We start from the raw sequence: 22,611 nt of genomic DNA, 5'->3' as shown, positions 1-22,611 counted from the left end.
TCTACTGCATAAAATATGCTGGACTGGTTTTCTCTATACTCATTGGCAAGAAACTCATCAAATAAACAGTAATTATCAGAGAAATATAGGGAATAGGTAAGATTCCCCAGAATGAAACTATAAAAACGTTCTCATTGGATTGTTTAGTCTCCAGTATCTGTATTTATTTAAAAGGTGGTATCATACCTGTCCTATGGACCTCAACACATGTTACCAACAAATTGTTCCTGTCCCTGTATTTCCTACCTTTGTAGATGACCCATCATTCATTCACTCACCAACATGAGGTATTGGCAAAAATTGTCCAGGAGCCAAATCTGGCCTGCCATCAGTTTTTGTATAGCTCAGAAGCTTAGAAAAATTTACATTTTTTTAATGGTTGCAAAAAGTCAAAAGAAGATTCTGTGATATATGAAAATTATATAAAATTCAAATTTTTGTGTCTATAAATAAAATTACATTGGAACACAGCCACATTCATTTATTTGTACATTGTCTATGGCTGCTTTTATGCTACAATTAGCCAAGTTAGGTAGGAGCAACAGAGACTGTATGTACACAAAGCCTAAAATATTTATTCTCTAGCCCCTTACAGAAAATGTTTACTGACCTTTGACCTAAACCAATGATTCTCTAACTTTAATGTTCACATAAATCATTTGAGGACCTTTTGGAAAAAGCAGTTTCTGATTCAGTCAGTCTGGAGTGGCGACTGAGACTGTGCATATCTTATGAGCCCCCAGTGATGCTGATGCTGCTGATTCCAGACTACAACATTTTGAGTAGCAAAGATGTAGACCATAAATATAAAGTCACCTTGTCCTCTCCCCCTCCTGATTTTTCTATATCCAATTAATCACCAAATTCTTTTAAATATTTTAGTTTCTGTCTTCACTTCTCTCCTGGATTACAATAAGAAATTCCCAATGGATCTCTACTTGCAGGCCTTTCCTATCTTCTACCTGGCCACCAGAGTATTCCTTCTAAGCCATGAGTTTGATTATGTCATTCTCATGCAGGGGTCTCCATCACTTTCTGGATAAAATGCATGTAAAACCATTTAGGATCTGTTCTCTGCCTAAATCCCCAGGCTCACCTGCTAACAAAACCCATAAGCATTCTAATCTCTACACTCTCTAAAATATACTCAGTTCCTGGAACATTCCCTCTCATGCACTCATACTTTAATATTTATTGTTTTTGTAGTAAATGCTGATTAAACAAATGAATCAGTGCTGTATCAAAAGAAAAGCTCAGAAGAGAGGGTTTAGTTATACTATCAGCTCTCCAGAAGCCAATATCACATCTTGAACCTGATGAAAAATCTAAGGTTGGAAGTTTTTCTCTAAAATAATGCAGTTTAGGGAATAAATGATGTAAATAAAGAAACATGGCAGATAGGCTGTTAAAAGTTTTCTAAGCATCTGAAAAAAAGAACTCAGAGTGTGGCAGGATGGTATACTCATAATATAAACTGTTGCAAGCACTTTATTCTTTACTACCAGAAAACTATTGTTTACGCCACCATGGCAGTCGTGGGAGTGCCTGTTAGGCTCTCCCTACTGCCAAGCCTGCAGTGGGCAGACAGCTCGCAGCTGCTGCACCTTCAGGATGCACTGCAGCCACGCTCTCCTCAATGACAAAACATGGCAAGGGGACTGCATCCAGGCCATTTCTGCCCAATGCAGCAGTCCTGTAAGGGCAATCTTCATGCTGGGGCTCCCCGTTGGTTTGGTGAGACCCTCAGAGCTGCATTGCTCTCTGGGGGTACCCCTCCTTAACCCTCTGCCTTCTCTCTGTCTTCATAGATGGCTGACCTACATCTCAGTCTCAGGCTCTGCTTGGCCATTTCTGTTCCTCCCCTTTTACCTTTTATCTGTATCCCCACACTCCCTGAAGCTCACACAACTCCACCTTAATATCTGCTTCACAGAAGACATGGACTGATACATTCCTATCCACTGGCTATAGATCTGTGAATCATTTGTAAATAACTGAACCTTGTAATTCAATAATGCTCCATGAACATATAATAATCACTTTATCTCATGCTTTTCACTTTGCATAGTGTAGCAACTTATAAAGAGCAGCAAGTTCTGAATTCGCTGGTAAATTTTAGCCAGTTTGTAAAATAAATGTCAGTGAAACTGGTAGAGGAAACATGATAGAAAAAAGAAGAATTCTCTATTTCTTTTCTTGTCAAAGACAGGATTAAACTAGACCTCTCTACAATTTCCTCTAGCTCGAGATATCTATGAATCCCAGAGACTATCTAAAAGCACATAACCAAATCAGATCATTTTTGGTTACTGAATTGGCAAACATTTGAATGAATAGTATTGATTAAATTGTGTGTTATACAGTTGTCTAATAATTTTATGTGGCATACTGGCAAAAACTGATACCTATTATGTCAGGAATTCAGTTTAAATATGTTTTCCCACAAGCACACTGCTCGCCCTGGCTCTAGTCTCTTCCCATTTTTGTCCATCCTACACATGCTGTCCACTCTGCCTAAAGCAGACTGGCAAGGAGCTCGTTCTCGTAAACCAGAATGACTGGCTTTGTACCAATCTGCTGTGTGACATAATAATATGATTGTTGTGAGGATTAAAGGAGTTAATACAAGTTAAACACCTAGAACAGTGCTAAACATACAATAAGGGCTTAATAAATGTTATATATTTTTATTATTTCATTTTCCCAGTTAAGAATTGGCAAAAGAACTCCATATCCCACAAAATTACATATGAATATCTAATCTTGGTATGTAAACTTCTCTATATAATGATTCCATTCTACCTTTGTCAGGCTTTCTTAATGTCCCCTAAAAATAGGGTCCAAGAGATTAAAGTTGCTGCATACCCATTCATTAAAAACAACAAAAAGGCAGTATGAAACATTTAGGAGTGCTGGCTAAATTGTCCCTGAGCTAATCTTCTTGAATAGTAATATCCAGTAGAATCCTCCATTTCCAGTTCTCAGCTTTATCCCACATATTTTTGCTCTGGAAATTCCTTGGATGTTCAAATTATGTACGATTTATTTAAACACAAAACAAACACACACACACAGACACACACACACACCCCGAGTGCTTACTATACTATTATACCAGGTAATATTTTAAGCACTTTACAAACAACAATTCATTTAATCAACATAAAAACCCTATTGAGTCATGCACGATGATCTTTCCCAATTTCCAGACAGGGAAGCTGAGGCAGTGAAAGTTGAAGCAGCTTGTCGAGGTCATCCCAATACATGGCAGCTCCCTTTAGGGTTCTTTCTCTAACTCCTACATTGTGCCTGCCTTTCTCAGGCACAAAGCACACACTCTGGATTCAGTTTCTGCCCACTGAGGCTTTCCAGACAGATGGACTGCCTGTTTTCCCAAACATGTCACACTGTTTCTTAAAGTCTGGGACTTCTTGCTTTGGTGGATGTCACCTTTGTTCTAGGAAGGTCCTTTTACTCATATACACTCTATGCTTTCTGTGGGACTTTTAGCATGACCTTTCTTTTTTTTTTAATATGCAATAGCAGCACTGGATCAGTACTCCAAAATCTGGAGGCTCACTGACTCCACTTACTAGCTATGCAATCTCAGAAAAAACATATAAAACTCTGTGTCCTAGACCATGGATAAAAGGAAATCATAGTATCTTAATAGCTTACAGAACAGGATCAAATGAAATGTTTATGCAAATACTTTTCATACTGTCACAAAAATACATGGGTTCTAAAATCAGATCGATCATTTACCAATTGTATAACTTTAGAAATCTTACTTAACCTCTCTATGCCTCAGTTTCCTCTTCTGTAAAGTGATGATAATAAATGTAAAGCACTGACACATAAATAGTAAGAAACTTTAAAGCACTTAGGAAAATATATAATCCACTATGCCTCTATATTGTTACTGTAAACAAGATCAAAAAATACTAATTAAATTCCAGGTAGAAATACACTATTTTCTACTAAGAAACATTTATATGTGTTATGAATAAAACTTTATAATTAAAAAATAATAAAAACTAGAATAAGCAGCAAACTGTTAAAGAAATCCAAACATGAGCCTTTTTTAATATCTTTTAAATATCAATCTATAACAAATAAGACTCTTAAATCCTTAGAGTTTTTATGAATATATCATTTTGATTTATAAAAACGGAGAGTTTTGATTTTTGTCTTTTTTCCCCTTAAGACAAAAGGTAATTTTTAAACCTATATTTACTTATATTTAAAGTCTGGAAGAATTCTATGGTAAAGCAGTAAGAGTAAACTGATTTAAAAAAAAAAATCAAACTCTGCAACTCAAAGATTTTTATAAAAGGAGAGGAAGGATATTAAAAAAGTTCCCTTTCTCTCTATGCTCTTTTCATCTGCTCTATCAATCAATGGAAATATAGCAAATATAAAACTTATTTGCAAAAGTCCTAAGACCTGAAGTTTTTAAATGGGCTATTTCTTAAACCTCAGACACTGAAGCCTCATTAGATGATCATGCATAACACTACCACAACTATATCTGTGGTAAATCTGGAATCACATTAAAATTTTAGAATTTGTTATTGTTGTTGCAAATTTATTTATCGTATAGGGTTAAGTGCTAATTAAGAACAAGAGAGGTTAGACTGATATTCCAAAATATACATCAATATAATACATATTTATCTAATGGTGTTCTGCCCCTCTTGCCCCCCAATATGCCTAATTTCTACCACATGATATAATAAACATTTGATTTTTATATTTCTGTGATTTGTGATCTCTCTTGCTACAGCAAATCTAGGTTTTGTTGTTAATTCCAATAACTATTTAAAAGTTTGAAAAAATTCAATCTATAATCATTTCAAAACAAAGAACTTTCTTTGCTCCACTTAAAGTCTACAAAAAGATTTAGAATTACAAATGTTAAATTGCAATTATATTTTGTTATTGTGTCATCTAAAATTTTTAATTTGTTTTAAACCTTGTTCACATGGATTTCCATGGTATTTTGCAGCATTTTGTTTCTAATGTCCTCAAAGAGTGATTTCTCCATATTCATTCCATCACAGGAGGATTAGGAGAGGTCTTGAAGTACAATCTCCACATCTGAGACTTGAATCCCCTTCGATATCCAAGGGGGAATGGTTCTAGGACCCCCTACAGATATCAAAATCTGAGGATACTCAAGTCCCTTACATAAAGTGGTATAGTATTTGCATATAACCTAAGCACATTCTGCCCTATAATTTAAACCATCTCTAGATTACTTACAACACCTAATACAACTTAATGCTATGTAAATAGTTGCTGGATTGCCACAAACTAAAGCTGTGCTTTCTGGAGCTTTCTGGAATTTTTTTGTATATATTATATCTATATAATATACATTAAATTTTATTGAAGTATACTCGATTTACAATGTATTAATTTCTGCTGTACAGCAAAGTGACTCAGTTATACATATATAGATTATTTTTCAAATTCTGTCATATTCTTTTCCATTATGGGTTATCACAGGATATTAGATATAGTTTTGTATATTTTTGATCCAAGGTTGGTTGGATCTACGGATGTGGAACCTGTGGATCTGGAGCGCCAGGTGTGTAGATTTATGTTTTTGAGGATGGCAGCTCTCCTTTGAGTAGAAGAATTGTCATGCTTCAGCTGTGAGATAATAATTTCTAACACTAGATTCTTATACCCTGTAGAAGGTAGAGCTTGTTATTGTAAACAGCATTTCTAATTGTTTGACAAAAAGTGTGCCATAAAATATTTACTTTACCATATTAACTTAAACAACTTTTATAATTTTTGTTAATCTTGAATGTTTCTATGAGGGATGAAATTTGGGCATAAAATATTACCATACCAATAACAATGTGATTTTATACCATGAATAAAATATTTAGAAAATAGGAAATATAGATGCCAGGGAGAAATGGCAGATTGGAACTGTCAAAAGAGATTACTGTGTGTCATTTCGGTAGAATGCTAGGCATTGTCAGACTCTCCCTGGATAATGTGTTTCTAAAGGGTGTTCATCTTTAATTGTCTTCCTGGCCTGTTTTGCAACTATGAAGTTAGTTGTAGACAATGAATAGTTATATATGTGATTTTTCTCATTACAACTAGAATGATATATTCACCAGAGATATGACTGTTTTATGTGCATTAGAAAAGATGACCCCAATCATTATATTTATTGTCTTATAGTATATTAACCAGTTTTGGACAGATTAACCAATTTTTTTAAGTACTCCTGATTGTCTACACACTCATACACACAAACAGACACAACATATACAAATATGTATGTATATGTGTATATGTATCTGTTCTTCAAATTTCTCTTTAAATCAGTTTACTCTCTTACTAGTCTCTTCATTAATTAATAAGTTAAATAAAATCTTTAATTTGTGTTCATTTTATATTAATATCATAGCCATGATTTTCCCTTTTGAAACATATTTTAGCAGAGGGTTTTTCTAATATGAAGTGAATGCATTTAAAGAAAATCAGAATGTTACTGGGAAAATGTTTGCCAATTTTAGATAAATTTAGTGTCAGACACACAGGACCAACCAAATTACTTGTGAATGTGAATGAGGTGATGAATCAGGTTTAGAAAATCCTTAACCTCCAAGTAATACAAGATTAAACGTGTTAACGATTAAAACAATATTAAGTTCCTCATGGATCATCACATTTCTTTTTTTGTAGTTCATTGAACCATACAATGAACCTGAAATATCTGAATTAACAGGTACTAGAAGTTAAAATGTTACCATATTAAATAATGACCCTCAAAGGAATTTATGGCCAATAGAAGATCAGAAGCATTCCAGGCATTAGAATATGTTCGATTTGTAAAAGAGAAACACACACACACACACACAGATGTACATTTACACAAACACAAGTAAACAGACCCAATGCTATGCAAAATTGTTAAATGTCCCCCAAGCAATATACTTTCAATGTATCACATTTAGCTAAAACTTAGAGTGAGAATGAATTATCAGACACCTTTGCAACAGCCCTTTCCCCATACACTATATTGAAAAAATACGTACAGTCTGGGCTAGTTTCGAACTCAAACTTGCGACTGTTGGTCCCAAATCCAGCTGCGGTCCGGGCTCGGATTTGGAATACATACGTAGTATCAGGCTTGAGGCTACTGATGGTAACATTTGTGCCTCTTGCCCTGAGAATTGTATAACTTGTCTCTTGTTCCTGCTTTGAGGTAAGAAAAATCATGTTAAAATCGAATCTTCCTAATGCTGTCAAATGGTAAAAAGGTGAACCACTCAAAACCAATTCTTTCAAATTTTTAACACAGCTCATAGGACGGATAAAAGAGGTGACAATCATTTAACTTTCTGAACGTAATAGAGGCTTTTTTTTTTTTTTTTGCGGTACATGGGCCTCTCACTGCTGTGGCCTCTCCCATTGCGGAGCACAGGCTCCGGACGCGCAGGCTCAGCGGCCATGACTCACGGGCCCAGCCGCTCGGCGGCATGTGGGATCTTCCCGGACCAGGGCACGAACCCCTGTCCCCTGCATCGGCAGGCAGACTCTCAACCACTGCACCACTAGGGAAGCCCTAATAGAGGCATTTTTAAGCAAAAAAAATATTTACAGAATTTCCCAACTTGGATAAAATAATTTGTTCCCTGCACATAATGCAGGAAAATTTAGTTTTCATTTTTACCAATTACTGAATATGTGGATGAAAATAAGTTCTCTTCAAAGCTGAGGCTGAATGAAAGCTTCAGTCTAATTCCAAGAATAAACTTACAAAGACAAAAATACCCCCTTGAATTAAACTTAACAGTAATGTCCTACTGATTCTCAGAAAATATTTCCATTAACTGTAAAATATTAAACTTAAAAAGGTCCAGGTTTTATGTATAAACTCTACATTAATAACTTTCTTAGTATCAGCTATATTTGCACTGTGTTTAATCTAAGTCACTATGGTTTGTAGAGACTAAAATCTTCAGATAAAAGTCTAGAAATATTTCACAAAAGGATTTACATTGTACTTTAGGAGATTCACACTGCACATTAATTGTAAAGACTTTTTATGTCAAGCCTTGTTTACCAAAATGGACTTCCAGGAATTGTGTTTTTCCTTTAACATATGTTAGTATATGAGCACTTTATGGGTCACCTAATTTCAAGTAATGGTGGAATGTCTCTGTACCTTGTGTGGGACCTAGAGTGGGTGATATAGAACAATGCAAATCCTCAACCAAAACTAAATAGAATATTACAGAAAAAATGTAGTGTGTTATAGATACTTTTTAGTTAAAAATGCTGGGTATGTATCAGATAGCATTTGAGTTAGTATATAAATAATGAAGAGGGCTGAATATATTTATTTTGTGGAAATCATTATTTCATGTGTTAAAAATAATTATTAATCATATACCCAGAACATGGCTCTGTTCATCATCATTAATGAGCTAAACAGTCAAGAAAGCTAGACTTTGTAGAGCTTAAATTCTAGCAAAATGCTCAAAATATTTCTAAGCATTATATATATATTTGGAATAATTTTAAAATTTATGAATGTATGCTATAAAAATGTTTATATAAAGTATATTAAAAATAATATTACACATAAATATGCATCAAATTTAAAATGCTTAGAGAATAATAGATTCAGTCATTCTTTTCCTGCACTAATTAATATTGTTTTAAAATATGGATGTATATTGTGCTTTGTTAGTGGAGTTTGAAATAAGTTCAGAAAATGCTTTATGTTTGTAAAAGATATGAAGGTAGTTTCGTAGTATTTTTGAATCAGCTTCATAGATCTACAAGTTGGGTGTTCCCTGGCTCTGCTATCCAATCTGAACTAAGGTGCATCATTAATTGTCTTTTTATTTTGTTGTATCATCTATAAAACATGGATTCTTATATTTGCCCAGTCTATCTTGTCACACTTTTAAAAAGAGAAGATCATGATCAAGTGAGTACTTGACAATACCACAGTGGATCACTGAAAGCTAGGAGATAACTTATTTATACTATGATTTTGGCACAGTGAGGTTTATAAGGTCTCACTTTCTTTCAGTGAAAGAGACATACCTTTTTCCCTGTAGGGGGCAGTATGAAAAAAAATGGTATCACATTTGTGAAATACATTAACTTCAATAAACAGAATAACTACATAGTGCAAAGGAATGTTTATACATTGTTTTTTTTTTTTTTTGGACAACTGACCATACCACTAATTCTCATATCTCTAAAATAATCCATTTTCATGTAGAGGAAGGTATGCAATACAGGGGAAAACATACTACATGAGGAGCCATGGCTGCCAGAATTCAAAACAAAGATCTAATGTTTATTAGCAGTGAGGCTGTGAGAAATAATAGATAATGCCATCAACTCTCAGTTTTCTTATTTGTAAAAGAACCTATTTGCCCACTTTCATCAGATTATCAGACAGCTCAAAATAATGTATGCAGAAGTAGTCTGTAAATACAAACTATATCAACTCACAATTTGTTTTTATTTCATTTTAAAATACTTTGTAAACTGCAGCAGATACACAAATATGTCATGTTCATATTGATAGCTATAAAACCACCCAGCTCTAATGATAAGATTTGACTACATCTTGCTTTCAAACCTAGCCATAATTTATAACCAGGGAGAAATAAGTGGTACTTAGAGTGATGAAATACTATGCCTTAAATTCTACTTATAAATAATCGTGTACCTATTTTTTATAATTGCATTACTGAACCACAATTTTATGATGTGAGGCAAACTTATCTACCCACTCTCATCTACATTTCCTTGTACAAAGTCAAGAAAGCTTTCCATCATCAGTTCAATAACACAACCGTTTCGTTATTAATTCAATGTTCCTATCTGTATTGAAGGAAATTCATGTGAATGTGAAGGTCAGGAAATGATGCTTAAGGCAATGAACTCAGGAACAGTTCATCAATAGATTAAGGAATCGCTATATAATAGTTGGTAGAACAGGGGTCTCAGTGTGGAAGGACACAAATGTCATCTCTAATACCATAACTAGATGACTTAACGTTTGATAATGACATCTTTTGCTATGGCTTATTGCTATAGAATGGAGGATATTTGACACAATGATTTCGAAACCCTCTTCTACCTATAAATCAAAGGTATCACACGACCAGAATTCTAAACAGAGCTCTTTCACTTGCTAGCAGTGTCATTGGTTTCTCTGAAAGAGCACACTCGCGATTAGGTAACCTCTTTCCCTACACAACTCAACCCTTTAACATTATCTCCCCACCTTTTCATAGTATTTGACCTCATAGTCCAATATGATCCCATTAGGATGTTCAGGTTCTTGCCAGGATAAAGAAATGCTGTTTCTGGATGTCCGATCTTTCTTAATCGTCATGACAGGTGATGGAGCTGTAAAGAGAGGATGGGAGGGGATGATGGGATGAGGAAAATTAATCGGATTGGGAAGGGCAGTAAAGAAGAGCAGAAAGGCAAGGGAACAAGCAAATGGAGTCTATTGTTGTTCTAATCTTTGGCAAGAAAGCACTATTTCCATTTCAAAGGCTCTTGAATATTAATCTGGCCTCATATCAAGCCTCAGAAGCTGGATTATAGCCCTGGTACATACAGGCCTATGGAAAATGAGCTGAGATTTTCAGCTGCTGGTGGACTAGTGGCAAGTGAGCATATGTTTTCAATCTGCTACTATAATGTAAGCAATGAAATATATTTGATATATTAAAAAAAGAACAAAACATCAGGACTACCTATTTGTTATAAAGTTGCAAAGTTATGCATGCCAGATTCTTCAGTTCATTGGTAACATTTTCATATGCAACTCTGTAAGAAGACTGGAATCCATTACACACAAGGAGTCCCATGGTATCCATAGGTAATAATAATATTCAGTGTATTGTAAAATAGGTAGGATTTAGGACATAGTACAATAGATCTTGACTTCTGACAAAAATCTCTCATGAATAAAAATATATATCAGGAAGAAACAATCTCTGCTCTTACATTTTCATTTCTTAAAAATATATATATTTAGTAAGAAGTACTGAGGAAATGAGTACTCTTTGTGTCACAACTCTATAGATACATTTTGAGGCATCTTATTGGGTGATGACTCTATATTTGTTATGTTTTTCTATGTGTTATCAAAAGTATAGAATATGAATAAAAAACTATCTGTTTGGATCAGATATCATAGGGTCACCATTTTTTTTAATGGAAGATTAAATATGTTTTAAGAGATATACTTCAAATCCTTCCATTAAAAAGAAAAATGCATACTATCTATCAAAGTACCTTTGGTTTCTATTTTTTTTTAAATAAATTTATTTATTTATTTTTGGCTGTATTGGGTCTTTGTTGCTGCGCATGAGCTTTCCCTAGTTGTGGTGAGCGGGGGCTACTCTTCGTTGTGGTGTGTGGGCTTCTCATTGCAGTGGCTTCTCTTGTTGCAGAGCACAGGCTCTAGGCGCATGGGCTTCAGTAGTAGTGGCATGTGGGCTCAGTAGCTGTGGCTCGCGGGCTGTAGAGTACACGCTCTGTAGCTATGGTGCACGGGCTTAGTTGCTCTGCAGCATGTGGGATCTTCCTGGACCAGGGATTGAACCCGTGTCCCCTGCATTGGCAGGCAGATTCTTAACCACTGTGCCACCAGGGAAGTCCTACCCTTGGTTTCAAATCTCTATCTTGCTACAATGGCCAACCAAAATACCTCACTGTGGGGTTCGGTGGCATTCTGCCATAATGCAATGCAGCAAAATAAATTACAAACATGAAACAAACAAAAATGTAGAATTCTCAGGCACATCAACTGCTGAATTGTTTTCATTGCTAAAGGACATATTTTTTATAGATTTTTCTCAAATCAAGGACTATTAGAACCCAGTATATTTGTATTCCCTACAACAGCTAGCAATAAAGTTCCCTATATGTTGATTTGATGTTTCTATGATTATTACTTGACGACTTTTGCATCCAACCTCTCACCTAAATTGTTCCTGTCTATAAATGCCTTTCATTTTTATTCTTCACTTAAAAATAGAGCTTTCATTAAACTTGCCTTGTGACACTTTTTTAGAAAGTGTAAACCTAAACGAAAGATCTATTGCAGTACATTTTCCACCCACCTATTTCTATTATTTGTAAGATCTTCTTATGAACTTTTGTAATTAAAGCCTCATAACTTTAATGGCCAGGGAATGATTACTTAATCTTTTTCCAAAGAAAAATGTAGGTGTTGCTTTTCTGATAGAAAAGTAAAATCATTTTCTTATTCACATCTTGCTCCCATTAACAATTAACATTCTTTCATGTAACTTGATGTCATTTACCTTTTATGTTCACTTTTTGTCTATTCAATATTATTGTTTTCTTTCTCAAACTGGCTTCACAACACCCCCAGCTCTCACCCCGAGGCAGTTTGCTGCTCTGAAATTGATTCTAAGCAAAGGATAAGTTATTTTGGTTATATTTAGTTGAAATTTTATAAACATATTTGAAGTTTATAAACATGTCACTGAGTTAGAAATAAATAACAGGTCCATTAAATTTTTAAGAATTAATTTCTTTTTACTTACTCTAATACTTAGAAAAATCAATTTATTATTTAATCGTTAATAGAATAATTTCAGCCCCAATGTCCTTGGAACCAAATTTTGCTTTTTGTACAAAAATAATGGAGAAATTCCACCAACTTTCCTCCTGAAGTAAATGCATTAATAGAATAACTTCTAATGTGTGCTTACAGAGCATTTCAAAGAAGCTGAATGTTGGAACACTTTCCCGGTAAACCCATGGAGACCCTCCCTACTTCGTTTCATACCACCGTGAACCTGGTTTCTTTTTCTTAACAGTTAAAATACGTTTTCAAAGAAGGTTTGAAAATGAACAGGTATAGCATCTCTCCTCAGAAAAGAGGAGAGAGAAAATAATTCATTTCTAAGAACAGTTGTGAAGAAGATTGTATTAACTTTTTAATGAAAGCTTTCCAGGCTCTTTTGGGGATCTGCTTAAATTTTATTGCTTCTGCACTGGGCAAGACTTTATAACTGTTGAAATTCTTCAAAGGTCTTTGAGCAAGCTGCAGTGCCCTGTTTGGCTGTAATAAATAGCCTTTTGTAGCTCCACACTTACTTAAGTAGAGGCAATTGCTCGACGCTTGTGCCACCTCTAAGTTAAATGAACCTTTTCGGATTGCTGCTTTTAGGCCCCTGTTAAGTCATTTGTTCGGCTCTTTTAATACACACCCCTTGTACTGGCTGCATTTCAGCAGTTTCAACCCAGTGCACCAGCTGAAATCCTGTTACATTTAGGTAATGATCATCAATATTTTAATACTAATAAATAATTAACAGAAATTGTTTTTCTCTCCCCTAATAAATAATTTTAAGACATAAGAAAACACATGTAGCAAGAGAAAAATTCCATGGGCACTCCACAGTATCCACGCTTTCTAAAATGTTTTCTAGAACACTTCTTAATTCATGTCTTGAAGTATAATTTATCCATACTTGCTCATGTGTTGTAATACAATTTGTAACATTGATGAGAAACAGTGATTTTTTTTTTTGGTTCGTTTTTAGGTATCTAAGAGTGTAGTGTTCAAAGTAATTTTCAAAATTCATAGAAATTCTTATTTTTCTGTATAAAAGAATGTGATACAATTTATATCAATGATGCAATGTATATCTTACATTTGATTTATTTTATTCTCATTTCTCTGTTTTTTTTAAATTTGTGATTTGAAGGAGTGGTGGGTAATAGTTGTACAGAATGAAAAAAAATCCTAAAATTAGAGAAATGCTTGGAAGGAGAGTGAAAAGTTACTGAAGCAGAGGAAGCATAGGTTTTCCCTGGTGAAATGCTGGTGTATAAGCTAAAATAGCAATTACTGATGAACACTTCAACAGCCAAGGATTAAGAGATTTAGGCTGGTGACTTTTATATACCTCAAATGATATATTATTACAATGATTCTCTTATTAACAGGAAGAAGTTGATGAAGTTGATGACTAAGTAGGTTGCTATGAAATGGGTCCAGGAATTTACACAGTTTAGTGAATGAATAGTTTCGTAGGGGAAGAAAAAAAAAGAAGAAAAATTAAAACAGTAGGAAGATAATGATTTTTAGTAAGTTAATAACTCTAAAGTAATGTCTGGGTGTGTAACATACATTTTTGTTGTGTTGGTATTTGAGAGGGAGCAAATATTTGATCCTTACCTTTTGCTATTCTGAGTATAATTGGATATACGTGCTCTTTGGAAAATAAAGAAGGAGATATGATATACTTGTAAAGTGAAATTTTTATTTTTAACTAAAATACTTCTTAAAAGAATACAAATACAAGAGAAAAACAGTGAAGGTTAGGAGGGAAGAAGAAGCCCATAAATCATACAGTTAATCACCCTCCATGAAGTTTTTCTGAACTTTCTCCACACCACTGAAAAAGTCGGAACACTCTGAATACTGACAAATTCCTTAACTTGCGGTGTCACAGTGAACTTGCTCATGGCTCTCTCAATTCATTCTTTAAAATTTTTCTTAGGTCACGACATAGGACTCAACAGATATTTCACCCCATGTTATGTAGTAATATGTGTTTTGTGAAAGCTGGTATCAAAATGCTTTTCAACTGCTGTTCTAAGGAGACATACCTTTCTGGGAACCAAGGGTTGAATTATTCCCTGAGAATTTTCTTCCCTATTTCCAGGCCACTGTAACGGCAGTTTCATGAACCAGAGACATGCATGACTAGTCCAGAAGATAGACAGAGAAGTATAACCCTTAATAATTCATAATTGAACCCCAGTTATTTATTTACAGAGGAAGAGTATGATTTTCTCTCAATGTCCGCCTAGCCTGAGCCATTGATTGCATCTAATGTAATAATAGAAAAGCAAATTACAATGCGCAAGCAAAGATGTTAGGCTAAGAAAGGTTTCTATGTAAAGAGATCTGGTTAGAGATGGGGTTTGTGTAGCTCACAATTTGTATTTGAATCACACAATACTTGTGCATCCAAATCTACTGTCAGACGTGGAAAGGATTTATTATTTTAACTATGGTGTTTTTAAGAGGCATTTACCCTTATTCTGTAACTAAAATATGACCCATCCTTAGAATCAGGAAGTCAAAACTTCAAAATTCAACTCTAAGGATCTGGTTTGGTTCGTTTGTTTTTATTGGGACTTTTCTCTTTCTGGGTTTGGGAATTTCTAATGAACCTCTAAGGTATCTCTGTGGTTTAGAGATTGGACAAGTTAAAGTAATAAGAAAAAAAGGCTCAGTATGTCTTTTTCTAAGGGAGCCAAAGCTTTTAAAAATTATCTCCATGGGAAAATATCATCGAGTAAATGGTTGAAAGATTTTTCCTTTGAATCAGGCATGCCTTTAAAAGCATACCTCTCTTATTATTTTGTACCATTCATTACAATGCCCACTTAAGAACATTTCCTTAGTTTTTTTCAGAAGTGGACATTTCTATAAAGTCCAGAAACACTCTTGAGTTTGAATGAGCATAATCATTCATAGCTTAATGTTCTCCATCTTACCACCCCTATCCTGATTTCCCCAACTTGTTCTCTGGAATTTCCTGTTTTGATCCCAGGACTCACCATTTTTACAGCCTACCAGTTTGAATTTCAGAGTTATACTTCTTTATATATTCTCCCTCACCAATAACACTGTATGCCAATCAACTTCAGCATCTGAAAGTCGATGAATTTTCTTCCTACCCAGTTATAGTTTTTACAGCCCTGCTTCAGTTCAAACCATTGCCATCTTTCATGTGCATTGGATTCTGTGCTTCTCATCTCAATCTTTCTAGAACTTCCCTCAATTTTCCACACATTTTTGATTATTTATCATTTTATAAAGCAAATAAAACATTAACTGTCTTCTCCTTCAAAACCTCATAATTTCAAATCAGTTTTCCTAAACTTGTTAACTAAAAAATAAGTTTCAAAGAAAAGGTCTAGCAATCTATATTTTGAAGAATTTGATGTCAGAAATCTCTTAAGATCACACATGTGGGAAATTCTGGACTACAATAGGATATGTAATTTGAAATTCATTACATTATTATTTAAGATTCCTCATTAGACTGTAACATACATACCAGATTTATCATTTATTGCTCACCTTTCAAACTAAAATTCTAAAGACAATTCCTTAGGCCACTGCCTACAATTGTACTTGTAATATACTCCCTGGAACACTCAGTCTCTTCCCTTTTCCACTGGAAAAATCTCTTCTACTCATTATCCTTAGAAAGGCATTGCTTATATACAGCTTTTTTTGAGTCCCTTAGGCAATAGTTAATCAACTCCTTCCTCTGTTCTGATATATAGTATAGCTGTTCATTCTCTTATTATTTAGCCCATCTCATTGTGTTGCAATTATACCATTTGCTTACTAGTGTGTCTTCCCATTAGATTGTAAGTTCCTCAGAGTCTTTAGTGCCTAGCATCACACCAATTGTACATAAATCTATTTATTCAGTTTGGTTAGCTTTGCAAAAAAATGTACAATATATTTTGTGACTAGTTCCTTTGAAAGATAATCCTATTTAACTCCTGATTTATTATTAAAATAATAAAATTCAAACAAAAATGAAAACAATAAGATGTTAAACAGATACCTTTTTCTATAAAATTATATCATTTATTTTGTATAGTAAAGAGAAAAATAATTTTCTAAACTGAATCAATAGTGCTGGGAGAAAAACATTCTAAAACGTATACATTTAAAGTAAATTTTGAGCAACATCTCTCCAGAGGGGAAAATTCTGGTCAAAATTTTAGGCTTCTTAGTTCTAAATTTCTAAAATCTTTAAAATTTTCATTATTAAAATTTGAATACCCCAGAGTAGTTTTAAAGAGTGGAGAATGCAGTTAAAATGTATAATCTCATTCCCATCTCAGCATGGAGCAATAAAAGAGAAAGAAAACAGTAGTAATAAAAGGGTTCATTTCATAGATGTTTATTGCATGAATTCATCAAAAAGATGCTGTTTTTAATTTTTCAATTGATCTTTAACATTAAGTTCTCCTTCTTTTAATATCATTCAATATCCTCTTACAATCGGATCAATCTTCAATACGTTGTTTTAAAAAAATCTAGTTCTTCCTCTCCTTTACTCTCACACTACTACCATACTTATCACACTTCTGACACTTCTGGTCAGCAAATGTGTAGGTTTCCCCACACTAATCAATTCTGATTTGGTTTCCTACAATTTAACTGAATTTTGACACTATTTACTTGCAAGTAGTGTCATATTCCACACGTTAAAGGCTGAATCTCACAACACTGCCCCTCACCTCAGATGCTAATCACAATGAGAAGCTTCCCAGGTTACCCACAATTTCTGTGTTACTTGGCTACAAATTGGAGGTTCCCATGACCCTCTGCTCTGGCTCAATTAATTTGCTAGAGTGGCCACAGAACTCAGGGAAACACATTTACCAGTTTATTAAAGAATATGATAAAGGATACAGAAGAACAGCCAGATGTAGAGACATAGGGCAAGGTCTACGAGGCTCCTAAGTTCAGGAGCTTCTGTCTCTGTGGAGTTGGGGTGTGTTCACTGACCTGGAAGATCTCCTAACCCCATACCATTGGATTTTTATGGAAGCTTCATCATGTAGGCATGATAGGTCATTAACTCCATTTTCAGCCCTTCCCCCTTATCAAGGGAATGGGGTGGGCTGAAAATTCCAGGCTTCTAATAAAGGCTTGGTCTTTCTGGTGAGCAGTCCTCCTCCAGAAGACATTCAGGAGCCCACCCAGAGTCACCTCATTAGAACAAAAGACACTCCTATCACCCAAGAAATTACAAGAGCTTCAGGTGCGTGGTGTTAGGAACTGGGGTAGAAGACAAAAGGAAAAAAGATGTTCCTTGTACTCTTATCACTTAGGAAATTGTGAGTTTTAGTAGCTCTGTGCCAGGACCAGGAGGCAGAGACCAGTATATATATTTTCTATAATCTCAATATGTAATATGGCTTTGAAAATCTATGGGAGGTAATCATAGGTTTCTAGATATAATTCTTCACTGTGAAAGAGGTTAAGAGTGACACATAGCTATTTTTAAGGGTTTTATTATCCACTAAGAGTTAAGTCTAAAATAAAAAAATCTTGTAGGTAGGAAATAACAGAAAGTAGAGCAAATAAAGATTTCTTTTAAAACTAGTTGTCTTTGAAAAATGCAGCATACCAGCAAACCTGTCATAAAATATTGAGATTCCTGGAGACATTACATACATTTATAGCATCAGTACATTTTAGAAAAAAAATAATGTTCCTTGGATTTGCTGAGATATTCTACAATATTCTTCTCTTTAAGTCCTTTGAAGAGCCATGAATACTCTCAACATTCCTGTAGTCTCCGAGTCCAGTGAGCCCTAATCAAGGACTTCATGCATGTACAAGGCAATGAAAATGGCAGGTGGTTATTCATCTAAATGTGTGTGTGTGTGTGTGTGTGTGTGTGTGTGTGTGGTGTTTAGCCTAATGTTCTCTATTTACACAGATAATGTGATGCTGCTGGAGGGTCTAGCTGTCTTTTAACAGGAGACAACTAAAATTAACTTACATCTAGGGCATTCTTTTCCTTCATCGATTACACATGAAGCATAAAGTACTCTCAAAATTCCTAGACAGGTAGACATTGAGCTCTGCATGTATTATTTTAAACTATGCAATATTCTTTACATTATTTCCGAAAATCCACACTTCACACTTCTAAGGCCTGAGCCTAAATTTAGAAAAATGCATTCCAGAGATAATATACATGGAAAGGATAGAATCTTCCCTCCCAGAGAGCCGAAAGTTGTCTGAGAAATTCCTCGCTTCATAAGATTTCTAAATATCTTAAAATTTCCAGAAGATACAACTTGGCTTTGGGAATAGCAATATGTCTTAATCCTGAATTTTTCAAAGTTCTTCTTGGATAAGCTTCCTAGTTATTCTATTTAGAAAATCTGCTTTGATAGGATTTTAATATCCCAAGTTCCTAACGAATGTAGGATTGTAAGCTTGTTGTCTTAATTCAGCAGCTTCCACAAAATAAAGACAATAGAGTAGAAACTTCAAAACCGAAGTTAATAATCCAAGTTTAAATACTAAATATGAAATCTTGGGCAAAATCAAATGATATACAACACTTAGTACAGGCAAAATTATTTTAGTATAGATGTCTCCAAAGAGTGAGAGGAGCAGCTGTTGAATACAGATAATAGGGATGTGGTGGGGAAAAGGGTGATGGTACAAGATCAAGACCAGATGAATGAAGAGAAAGCTTCAGACAAGAACTAGGCTAACCACAGTGTGAGGTTTTGTTTGTTTGTTTCAAAGGATTGCTGAGGTAGTATGTCTGTTCTGACTCAAGAGTCCTTCAGGAGTAGAGTGGCCACGTTCCAGCACAGGACAGAAGGGACTAAATCTGGACTATGGTGGTATTCTCTGTGGAGCTTCTGACAAGCAGCCTGCTGCCTTCTAATTATGTGCAGCAGTGGACTTTACAACTTTATACAACTTACAACTTTATACAACTTTAACGCACCTTTGGAGCAAAAGAGGACTGCCGTTGACCCAGCTTCCGCTTTACAGATAATGGCAAGAAAACTAGTCTGAAAGGGTACCCTCTTGGGTCTTGGGTTGTTTGGTTCATGTGTTCAAGCAGAACAGAAAGGAGGACAAATTTACAATATATTATGTATGTTATATTTAGAAAATAGACAAAATATATACTGGTCTGAAGTAAATTAAACTTTTATTCACAAATTATAACTATAAAAGGAAAGGGGGCACTGATAGAAATACTCTGTATTTTCACAGGAGTAGATATGTTTATTAAAAGTCATTTAATTTTCCTTACAGTTAAGACAATTCACTATATATAAATGTTACCTCAATTTAAAAAGAAGTAAAATATATGATTTGCATAATTAGGTCTTAATATTGGTATGTCACACTATTAACTATATTTTCCTATTTTCTGTTTTTTTTTTTTTTTTTTTTTGCGGTACGCGGGCCTCTCACTGTTGTGGCCTCTCCCGCTGCGGAGCACAGGCTCCGGACGCGCAGGCTCAGCGGCCATGGCTCACGGGCCCAGCCGCTCCGCGGCATGTGGGATCTTCCCGGACCGGGGCGCGAACCCGTGTCCCCTGCATCGGCAGGCGGACTTTCAACCACTGCGCCACCAGGGAAGCCCTATTTTCTGTATTCTTTATGCTCTGGCATCTGGAGTCTTGCTGACCAGGGATAGGCTGCCTCTCCCAGGGTTAGCCAATTCCTAGAAATGGCAAAGACTAGCCCAAGAGTGTGCATCTCATACTGCAAACTAATCAACACATTGCCTTCTCCATCTGGCTCTTATGCTCTACCAGGAAATATTCCTCTGCCCCAATCATCCTAAAACCAGGTACCAGACAACTAGAGAAAGCCCTTATGCCTCACAGTCTACTGCTGAAATTATTCAAACTAGCCAATCCTAAGTACACTTACCTTATCTCCCCTTGCCTTGCCTTTCTTACAAAACCACAGTAAAGGCTCTTGCCCATGCTTTTTCCTTGCTCCCTCTACCTCCTGACTGACCCTGGTGTTTCTCTGTGTGGTCCTCCAAGGTATGACATACCCCTTCCTCTTGGGGACTGTAAATAACAAACTACCTTTTCAATAGCAATTATTTCCTTAATCTGCTGGCCTTACTATACCTGAATAATAATAAAAATTACATTTTAAAATAATCACTGTAGTGGAATAGCATCTAGATGTTTTTTCAAACAAATAAAAGACCTCTTCTTGACAGACAGCTAATGAGGTATATAAGGAAATACCTGGTATGCACACAGTCTTGCAGTAATTATTTTTTTCTTACTTTATTCAAACCCAGAAACTGCTATGATGCACTGTCTTTGATGTTTAACCAATACTCAGGTTTAAAATCTACCCGTAGGAGCTTTGATAAAACACATTTTTAACCGATTATGCTATTTAAGGGAGAGGTACTTCTGCAATTACAGGCTTTCTACCTGTTGGACACCAGTATCTCTGCTCATTAAATCCATGATTGTAGTCAGACTTCGTTGTTAGTTAGATACTAGACACTAAATCCTAAGCTGACATCCTTATCTGGACCTGCTCCTAGTTGGTTTCGTTGAGGCCCAAGGTAAATAATTTTGTTCATTCTTTGCTGGATCCTTTCATTCTTATAAGTAAGAAAAGAAGACAGAGAAAATGATATCACAGTGTGTCAGTCCAGAATTCTTTAAGGCACCACATATAAACACTCTTGTAGGAGGATTAGTTGGGGTTTGTGTCACAGGTAATAAATAGCTAACTTTAACTGAGGTACTGAAATTTGAAACACGTACACACACACACAGATTTATGCATGCAGGCCTTTGTATAAAATCAAGTCCAGTCCTACAATAACTTCACTCTCACTTATATATGTTCTTGGTTGAGTGAGAAATTGATTTATTCCTGAAGGAATGACAATTGTCCTTATAAGTATCATATCCATGAGTCAGCAACCATTACTTTACTCTTCTCTGTTGTATGAATCATGAATTTTTATAACGCATTTTCCCCCCATAAATGTACACCATAGAAGTATATGTTGCATCTAAATAGTATTGATCCTGTGTGTGGAAGCAGAAAAAAATGTTGAGAAATTCTGCTTAGCATATGGCTTGTATAGGCCTGGCCTATATGGCTTGTGTATGCCTAGCAATTCTACCTTGAGTGCAACAGAGACTAACTGAAGCAGGGAGGGAGGTCCTTTTTAGAAATCGTGTAGGTTGATCCCTTCCTTTAGGGAAGTAAAAGCCCAAACCTCCCATAGCAGGAAATCTGCAAAGTCTGGTCAAACATTTGGAAATCAGATTTTCAAATTAACTCAGAGCTATCCAATTTACTTACATACAGAAATTCTCATTGGCTTGAAAAAAATGGGAAAAGGGAGTATTCCAGAAAAGAGAACATTTTTGATGGGTCATTATATAGAGTGTAAAATGTTTTGATGACAATAAAATCATCTTTCTGAGTAGCCCTACTTCCATGTTGCTTTTATGCTAGGAACTTATTTATAATATAGATATACTCTTAACATAATAGTCTTTATTTGTTAATTCTAAAGGAGTCACCTGAAAAAATTTTAAGTAATAGGAAAAGGCTAAATACACTACTATTACATGAATCCTAATATTCACTTCTGCATCATCCCAAACCCCTGATCAATTAAAATTTAACTAATTAATTACTAAAAAGAGGCTGTGTTTATTAATTTTTGTAGTCTAGCTGTCTGTAAGATGCAGGTGGGGAATATTCCAATTTGAGTGTTTTGCATATTTATATAAACAAAATGCACATCAACAGAGACTTACAGACTCTCCAAAAGCAATTATGCCTGCAAAATTTCTCTTTTGGCTGTAAAATTTGCATTGCCCACGCTTGCACTTACTAAGACACTTCCCAAGCAAATTCCCTCATTCTTTGTCCCCTATCACTTGATTAAGAAATACAAACATTTAGTTGCCCTAAATAATATTTCATTCCCCACAAACAGAGATTTTTAAAACTGTAAGCAG

The 22,611-nt window shown here is 35.1% G+C and overlaps 1 protein-coding gene across 3 annotated transcripts in view; it reads right to left on the bottom strand.

Moving 5' to 3' along the window:
* The window catches only part of EPHA3 (EPH receptor A3), a 364,171-nt gene that overhangs the window by 72,911 nt on the left and 268,649 nt on the right, over window positions 1–22,611 (bottom strand). For 2 of the 3 annotated variants that reach the window (XM_029214327.1, XM_029214330.1), the window contains exons 6-7: window positions 10,289–10,413; window positions 7,068–7,230 (exon numbers count right to left, since the gene is read on the bottom strand). In XM_029214327.1, the coding sequence (XP_029070160.1) occupies window positions 7,068–7,230; window positions 10,289–10,413 (288 nt within the window). The remainder of the gene's footprint in view (window positions 1–7,067; window positions 7,231–10,288; window positions 10,414–22,611) is intronic. The other variant, XM_029214328.1, reaches the window with a different exon arrangement.

Source organism: Monodon monoceros, unplaced genomic scaffold (genome assembly GCF_005190385.1).
Source record: "Monodon monoceros isolate NGI ecotype Baffin Bay Population unplaced genomic scaffold, NGI_Narwhal_1 Super_Scaffold_11, whole genome shotgun sequence".
Classification (NCBI taxonomy): Eukaryota; Metazoa; Chordata; class Mammalia; order Artiodactyla; family Monodontidae; genus Monodon; species Monodon monoceros.
The sequence above is the reverse complement of the archived record's forward strand: the minus strand, read 5'-3'. Positions and strand labels throughout refer to the sequence as shown.